The 8788-nt window shown below is 43.5% G+C and overlaps 1 protein-coding gene across 1 annotated transcript; it reads left to right on the top strand.

Moving 5' to 3' along the window:
- Positions 1 to 204: 204 nt before the first annotated feature.
- On the top strand, positions 205 to 2402 carry MOCS3 (molybdenum cofactor synthesis 3). The gene has a single exon (XM_081148808.1). It carries the CDS (start codon positions 213 to 215, stop codon positions 1587 to 1589), a length of 1377 nt encoding a protein of 458 aa, XP_081004934.1. The 5' UTR covers positions 205 to 212; the 3' UTR covers positions 1590 to 2402.
- The last annotated feature ends 6386 nt before the right edge of the window (positions 2403 to 8788 follow it).

Genomic DNA, 8788 nt, shown 5'->3' with positions numbered 1-8788 from the left:
AGGGGGGTGGCCTATGTGGTTGAGTGCCAGTTCTCCTAAAGATTCAGAGCTGATGAATCTTTCAAGTTGAATCTGAAGGTTGCTTCAGGAAACACATATCTATTTATACCCTTTCCAAAGCTCCATAAAGTTTTTTAGTTTATTCCAGGCACTAGGAACCTGTAAACCGGAAACGGAAATGCCTTTCAAGATAACTTCCGGAAGAGGCCGCCATGGCTGCCAGGGAGGAGGTTCTTGCCTTGCAGGCTGAAGTTGCCCGGCGTGAGAAGGAATTGAGTTCCCTGAAGCAAAGACTGGCGGAGGCTCTTTCGGCGGAGGAAGAGCCAGAGCGGCAGGTTCCGGTGTCGCCCCTGCCGCCGAAGGCCGCCCTGTCCCGAGATGAGATTCTGCGCTACAGCCGGCAGCTCGTGCTGCCTGAACTCGGCGTGCACGGACAGCTGCGCCTGGCGACCGCGTCCGTGCTAATCGTGGGCTGCGGCGGGCTCGGCTGCCCACTGGCGCAGTACCTGGCAGCGGCCGGCGTAGGCCGCCTTGGCCTTGTGGACTACGACGTAGTAGAAATGAGCAACCTGGCCCGCCAAGTGCTGCATGGCGAGGCACTGGCCGGCCAGGCCAAGGTCTTTTCGGCTGCCGCCTCGCTGCGCCGCCTGAATTCGGCTGTGGAGTGCGTGCCTTACGCTCAGGCTCTTACGCCAGCCACCGCTCTAGACCTAGTCCGCCGTTATGACGTGGTGGCTGACTGCTCCGATAACGTGCCCACTCGATACCTTGTTAACGACGCATGTGTGCTAGCCGGCCGGCCTCTCGTCTCCGCCAGCGCCCTGCGCTTTGAGGGCCAAATCACAGTCTACCACTATGAGGGCGGGCCTTGCTATCGCTGCGTATTCCCCCAACCACCTCCAGCTGAGACGGTGACCAACTGCGCGGATGGCGGGGTGCTCGGTGTTGTAACTGGGGTCGTGGGCTGCCTGCAGGCGCTGGAAGTGTTGAAGATCGCTGCAGGTCTGGGCCCCTCCTACAGTGGCAGCCTGTTGCTCTTTGACGCTCTCAGAGGACATTTCCGCTGTATTCAGCTGCGGAGCCGCAGGCTGGACTGTGCAGCTTGTGGGGAGCGGCCCACTGTGACTGACCTGCAGGACTATGAAGCCTTCTGTGGCTCCTCAGCCACCGATAAGTGCCGCTCTCTGCAATTGCTGAGCCCAGAGGAGCGAGTTTCTGTCACCGACTATAAGCAACTTATGGATTCTGGGTCACCCCACCTGTTGCTGGACGTCAGACCTCAGGTGGAAGTGGACATCTGTCGTTTGCCTCATGCCCTACACATCCCTTTGAAACAGTTGGAACGGAGGGATGCGAAAAGCCTGAAACTCTTAGGAGAAGCAATCCAGGAAGGGAAGCAAGGCGCACAGGAAGGAGCAGCTCTCCCCATTTATGTGATTTGCAAACTGGGCAATGACTCCCAGAAAGCCGTGAAGATCCTGCAGTCCTTGACGGGAATCCAAGGGTTAGACTCGCTAACAGTTCAGGATGTTGTAGGGGGCCTTATGGCCTGGGCTGCCAAAATCGATGGAACATTTCCACAGTACTGAGGTGGCTGATAGGCATAGTCTGACCTGAGAAAGATCTGGATTGCCATATTATCTTAACGATATATTTATTTGCATTTTTCTCGGTAAAGTACAACAAGACTGGGATTCTGCATCTGTGAATACATGAACTTTTTATAAGGGTTTTTTTTTACTGGTAACTTATTGAATGATATAGTTGTTAATGGACTATAATACTGTATCTGAGAACTGCCTTGTGTTTTCAGTACTTGGAAGATGTCTGGAACATGCGAAATATATTGGAAGTGACAGGATTTTGTGTTAATCTACAGATGATTTTCCTGTCCTGTTTTTTTTCCACCTCCCCCATTCAAAAAGCTTGCTAAATGGTCTTTTTTTTTATGCCTGGAATTAAGTTGTTGTAAACTTGGTTTTACGAAATTGATCCCAGATTATATACTTAAAATCAGTTTACTGTTTGGGTTTTATTTCTACTTCAAATAACAGAATATATCCTACAGAAGTAAATGTTAAGATGTAAATTGTTTTAATTATTTGGAAAGTGGTCATTTTATAAATATTTTGAATTCATATCAAAGTGAAATATAGGTTAGCAAGATAAAGGAAGCTACCTTTGTAGTATGTCAGTTTCTCTTACAAATTGCTGATTTCTTTTTCTTAAATTTAGCTTCAGGGTCCACCTTAAGTTGTATACCTAACATTTTCTAAACTCTATACTATGGTTTGACTTGCTTTGGAATCTTCAATTCCAAGTTCCAACCTTCTGCCCTCCTGCCCTTTCCTATCTAATGTTATTATTTTTTAAAATTTTTTTTTAAGAGAGAAGAAGAGAGAGAGAAAAACATCCATTTGTTATTGCACTTTATGCATTTAGTGGTTGAATCTTGTATGTGCTCTGACCAGGGATTGAACCCCAAACCTTGGTGTATCGGGACAATGCTCCAAGCAACTGAGTTACTCACCAGGGTTAATCTGTTATTTTTATTTTTGGCTTCACTGTATGATCAGGACCCAAACACGATATTGAATTAAACTGGAATAGTGAACATTATCTCCTCAATCTCAGGTGAAAAACTTTGATGATTTGATCAGTATTGCTTATTATTGTCTTACTGTAGATAAATACCTTTTATCAGATTAAAGAAACTTCTGTTTATTGTTTGCCAAGAATTTTGATTGAATTTATCAAATGCTTTTTCTGCATTTATTAAGATCATGTGCTTCTTAACTTTTTCTCTTCTGTTCATGTAATGAATTACATTGATTTTTTTTATTGTAGGAAAAAAATCATAAAAAATCCACTCTCCCAACAGTTTCCAGGTGTAAAGTATAATATTGTCAATCACCTGCACATGCTTGCAACAGATCCCAGAATCCCCCCCTCCTGCATGACTAAAGCTGACACTCACCAAAGAACTCCCCCCCCTTTAATGTTTTATCCCGGCATTCTATTGTAGTGCAAAATGTTGGTGTTTTTTAAACATTTCCATGAAATGGCAGACACTCTGCCCAATTTCTAACATCTACAACAAAATTAAAAGGGAAAATTTGGTATGTGAGTGTATATCAGTGGCACATTGACAAGGAAATGCCTTGTCAAAGGGGGCCTCTACTCTCCAACTGATCTTTGCATGCAGGCCTGTCTGTAATCAGAAATCACAGATATAAATATGCAATCTTTGTATCTCTGGCTACAAATGTTTTAAAAAAGTTAAAAAGCTCTGTGGGCCAGACAAAACCCTCTGCATGTCAGATTTACTTACCAGTTTGGAACCTCTGATATGGACTCTTGTTTTATTATAAAAGGATGGTACTTAACAAATTCAAAATGGGGATAGTCAGTTTTTAACTGAAATATTGTAGCTCATTTTTTGAATAGGCCATTCTGTGTTATGAAGATGGAGCAGTTTTCTTATAACTGCCTCTTTCAAGGACTTGTGCAAGTAAATGACTGAGCTGTGGAGAGAACACAGATGGCTGGCCGGTGTCTTAACTTCTTACTCCCAGGACAGAAGCTGATTCTGATACATATCAGGAAACAATCAAGTGGACAGACGTAGGAACTATTTCGTATTGTAAAGAGTAATGTCTTAAAGTTAGGCAGTTTTGGTAGTTTCTGCAAACCTGACTTTCAGTGGGGACAGACCCAAGGTTATACTTCTAGGAACCATGCCCAAAACCATGCACAGAACTGGCCTGAGAATGCTGTCTGTGCTTTGCTGCCCCATGTACTAGAGGAAATTCCCAGCAGAGCCTCACTGATCTCACTTGACCTGGCCCCACTGCTCTCCCAAAAAGCCGAACACTATCCACAGCCTAGGGGGCAGGAAGCAAAGTGACTTTATACTGTATTGTTGTTTTCTGAGTCTTACGAGTGTCTGGTAGGTAGAGCCTAGTCACATACCTACGTACTAAGCTGCAAAAGCGCTGGGAATTTGAGTTACTGTTGTCTATAATAGGGAGGCAGAACTCCTAATCTGGGATTTTCTCAAATTAGTGAAAGAGTTTTTCAAAAGATGGGCTGTTAGGAATATGAAAGTATCCACTTATAAGACCCAAGTCTTTTTAGTCTTTGAACTGTTTTCTTTGGGGATTGTGGCTAGGTTTTTACATTTAGATAGGATTTGAACTTGATAATTTTTTTCCTTTTCATTTAACAAATATCAAGTGCCTTAAGTGTACCAGTCATCATTCTAAGTTCTGAGATAAAGACGAACATGAGATTTCCTGTTGTGGAGTTTACATTTAAATGGGGGAGACAAATCAAGTAAAATAGTGATAGGTGCCATAAAAGAAATCAAACTGTGATGTATTGGGTGGGGAAGGAGGAGCTGTTTGGGATAGGTTAATTAGGAGAAGCCTCTTCAGAGAAGGGTTGCTACTAAACCTAAAACCTAAATGATGAGGAGCTGGTAAGATCTGGGAGAACATTTCCTACTGGGAGAAAAAGTGAGTGGAAAGACCCTGAGGCAAACGTAGAATGATCATGAAACCGAAGAGGCAAGTTGGGTGGTGAACAGTTGGGAAGGGGAGAACAAGCCGAGGTTTGAGAGACAGAGAATATATCAGTTGTAGACCATAGTAGGAATTTGATGTTTATTCCAAGGAAAATAACATTTATTGAGCACTTACTATGTGATCTGGAATTCGAACCCAGATGGTCTGGCTGAAGAGTCAGCAGGTCCTCTAAGCACTATGCTGAGTATACTGACTCTCAGTGAAAACTTTGTAATTGTTTTACATGTTTTCATTGTTGTAAAACTATGCCCTGATCACAGAATGGAAAGAGCTTGTACAGTATTTCAGATACAATAGAAATGTCCTTTGATACACTTGGTTTGCAGACTTCTTTCTAGGGGAGAAACCCCAGAGTAAAATCCCTGGGAGCCCTCTGACACCCATGTGTCACATAGGTAATGTTCATTTAATAATGAGCCACTTTGGTGAAGGAAAGAGAGAAATTAAGTCTCAACATAAGGAGTCACAGCTAGTAACTGGGAAGGTTGCCAAGGAGGCGGGTCAAAAAAGGGCAATAGGTCTGAGAGTCCCCGTCCAAGGGGGTATGTTCATGCATACCAACATGCCCAAGGAAGGCTGTTTCCCAACAACTTAGCATAGTCTTTTCATACTTTTAGATTTTTGCCATCCTGATGGTTTTTTTAAAGTCTCTGCATTAATTTATGTTTTCATAAGTAAGTTTGAGCGGTTTTTCATATCTTAAAAGTCTTTTCAAATAAAAAATACTATTTATTTTTAGCTCATTTTTCTATGAGCTGTATGTTCTCATTCTTATTGATTTATATGGTTAAGAAAGACCACTTGGGGAGAAAAATCTGTATTCCTTAGGAAGAGAATTTTGAGTTCATTCTTCAGACGTTTATTGAAAGCCTACCAAGTACCAGGCATTGGCCAAGTTCTGGGGATACAAGATAATTGGGATTGTGGGACTTGCCTGCCAAGTGTTCATAGCTCATTTTACAACTTTATACATGTAATTTCCAGAGCCCTTTCCCACCTACACTATTTCATTTAATCCTACAACAACTCAGGTCAGGGGAACTATCTTTGTTCATAGCCTCCTTTGATATGTTCTCACCAACAATAGATTTCCCTGAAATAACTTAGTTGGGAGGGAGCCTTGTTCTCAAAGTGGAATCCTTCTGTCCCTAATGAGGTCAGGCTCTCTTGTCCTTGTATAGCATTTTAGAAACGGTTCTATTGTAGATTGAGTGAATTTCTCAGCTGTTCCCAAGTATTTCATGTGTCCTGATGGTCATCAGAAACCTTTTTCTTTGGAGTCATGGTGAGACATTGTGAGCACAATGAATTGCCACTGTAATGAGGCCTGTATCCTGTCGGTCCATTTCTGATGGGCTCCGGATGGGGCCAGACTCACTTCAGTGTGGCTTTTGGTCTTTTTTTCAGAGCAGATGGTTGGAGGCATGGCACTTGGGACACCTAGGTCATTAGCTAAGTGCAGATATTTCTGACACACATTCTTTATTCCCAATGAATGGGTTGCATATACTGTTTTATTTAAGATTCTCTGTGTACATATTTATGATACAATTTCACACCTGAGTTTCCTGATTTGAAAACAAGTATATCATGGATGCTGGTTTTCCTTGGTTGAATTTCTGAAAGCCAGATGGCTTTAACACTTACCACTTTTCAAAGTCCCAGGTTATTTTGAAGTTTTGGTATTAGAAACTTTCACATCATAAAATGATATAAAAAGGAAAGTTGAGCACAGGACTCAGGATACAATGACCTTGGATGAGAGGAGGGAGGGAATGGGAACTGGGAACCATGTGGTTTAGATGTACGTCGTCACTCCCATCTGATGGTGCTGAGTTTGGTGGTGAATTTGTGGCTAATATTACATTACTAAAAATAACTCATGACCCTGTCCAGGTAGCTCAGTTGGTTAGAGCGTCCCAATACACCAAGGTTCAGGGTTTGATCCCTGGTCAGGGCGTGTACAAGAAACAACCAATGAATGCATGAACAAGTGGAACAACAATTGATGTCTCTCTCTCCCTCTCTCTCTTTACAATAAATTTAAAAATTTATTTAAAAAAGTAACTCACTAAATAGGTAGAGCAGATCATGCTCGGCCAATAATGAAAATATGTCACGAACTGTTATGGTTAATCCAATTATGTGCACCTGAAATTCAAAGAAAAAGAAATCAGTAAAAAGAAAAATGTCTGTTGAATTTGATCACCTTAAAAATTAATCTGTTGGGTCACAAAATAGTTTGCTAATAATAGACAAGAACTGCTTGATGGATGGTACCCTATTCTCTTTCACATGGTCACATTTTCCCCGCCCCACCCCATCCCCCACCCCCTGATGTTTGTTTTAGTTTTGCTCCCTCTTCCAAAGAGTTACGTAGAAAGACTCTTTGGAGCATTTAATTAAGAGTTTTATAGACAGGCTCTTAGGACCATTTAATGAATTAGCAGCTGCTACATATTTTACCCATATCTGTCCATGTGTGTAGGCCTGTAACACTGACCCAGCACAAAGACACACACCTGAGTGCTTATACATAGAGGATGTCAAGAGGGAGGTCACTGAGGTCATGTCGGAGGAACACAACTGATTCATTCAAGAAATCTTTAATGGGCATTAGGACTGGGCAGGTAGTAGTGCCCGGAACACAGCTGTGAACAAGACAGACTTGGGTCCTGTCCACACAAACTCACATTCTAGTGGAAGAGAGAGATGACAAATCATCAAATATACAATCACAAAGTGTGATTCTTTGAAAAGAAATAATGGCTGGGATGGTGGCCAGAAAAGACCTCTGATAAGAGGCCTGAAAGGGGAGATGGCAGGAATCATGATGAATTGGGGGAAGAGCATTCCAGGCTATGGGAACAGCAGGTGCAAAGGCCCTTGGGCTGGAAAGAGCATCCTAGGTTGGAAGAGCCAAGAGGAGCCAAATAAGTCGGAGCAGAGTCAATGAGGGGGAGAAGGCACAGTGGGCCATGGCAAGGAACCTGGATCTCATTCTAAGGGTAAATGAAAACCATGATCCTCAAGCTGTGCTCATGTGCAGAGCTGGACAGGTATGCAGCTCCCACAAGTGACTGATGGGAGTTGGTGGATAAATAAATCACATCTTTGGTCACCTATATTGAGACAGGGCTGAGGTTCATTCTTCAGTCTCCCAAAGGTTCCCAGTGGGACTGAGCTGCTGCTACCCTCAGTGACAACCTGCCCGCTAGTACCCTGTTCTTCCCCTTCCCTGGTCTCACTCTTCCTTTCCCCGTCCAGAGCTTCCTAGGATCTCCACCCAAACCAACAACTAATACTCAGATTCTTGTCCCAGGGATCCCATTCTCTCACTCAGCTCTCTGCTAGGACCTGACACTTGGTAGGTCCCCAGAAAGTGTCTAGACAAATGCCCCTGGCAGCTGAACCATACAGAGAAAGACTGGCATGAGAGTTTGGGATTTCATTTCTTCTTGTTTTTGGTTTGACTTACTTTTTTCAAAGGAGAAACAGAATATTATTTTAGTACCTAGAGGTTTTTATCTGAATGGACTGAACTACATTTTGTGCCCTCCATAAATACTCTAGTTTCTTCTGCTTGCCAGGTATTGGAACTTTCTCTCTGGAATTTTATTCCTGGGCCCTTAGAAAAAACACAGAAGAGTCTTCTGTTGGGGCTCCTCCCCCCAAGGCTGGGCCCCAGGCCACAAGGTTGCATAGGGAGGCAGAAGTTGTCCTGACACTCAGCTCTTCGGTAATGAAGTAAGTGGCCAGGCAGAAATGCCCCTCGGGCCCCTCACTGCTCCAGGCCGGCATATGTGCTTGGTTGGATGCCAGGGACATCTGACAGCAAGGGACTGACCAATGACAGTCATCCAACAAATCAAATCTGCAAACTCACAAGAGATGTGGGACTTCACAAGGCCAATACACATGATGCCGAACCCCCAGATGCACCCCATGGGGACTTGGCAGACAGCAATGAGGAGAACATCCGCATGGGGGATGCTCCCAGGGGCTCTTCTTTAGCAGAATGGCGTCTTTAGACTTCACTGAGAGGCCTTTAGAAAAATCAAAGAACCTTCATGCACTTTTCAGAAATGTCCAGAAGTTATATTCCACAAATCAAATATTCAGAGATGCCCCTCTCCCTGTTTGGGCTACAGAAGCAAAGTGGATGCTTTTGGGCTATGGAATGGTTTTTGTTGAAAACTACC

This window comes from Miniopterus schreibersii (genome assembly GCF_964146895.1).
Source record: "Miniopterus schreibersii genome assembly, chromosome: 10".
Lineage (NCBI taxonomy): Eukaryota > Metazoa > Chordata > Mammalia > Chiroptera > Miniopteridae > Miniopterus > Miniopterus schreibersii.
The sequence above is the reverse complement of the archived record's forward strand: the minus strand, read 5'-3'. Positions and strand labels throughout refer to the sequence as shown.

Excerpts from the sequence above, each read along its gene's own strand:
- MOCS3 (XM_081148808.1), top strand. The coding sequence starts at position 213 with ATGGCTGCCAGGGAGGAGGTTCTTGCCTTGCAGGCTGAAGTTGCCCGG.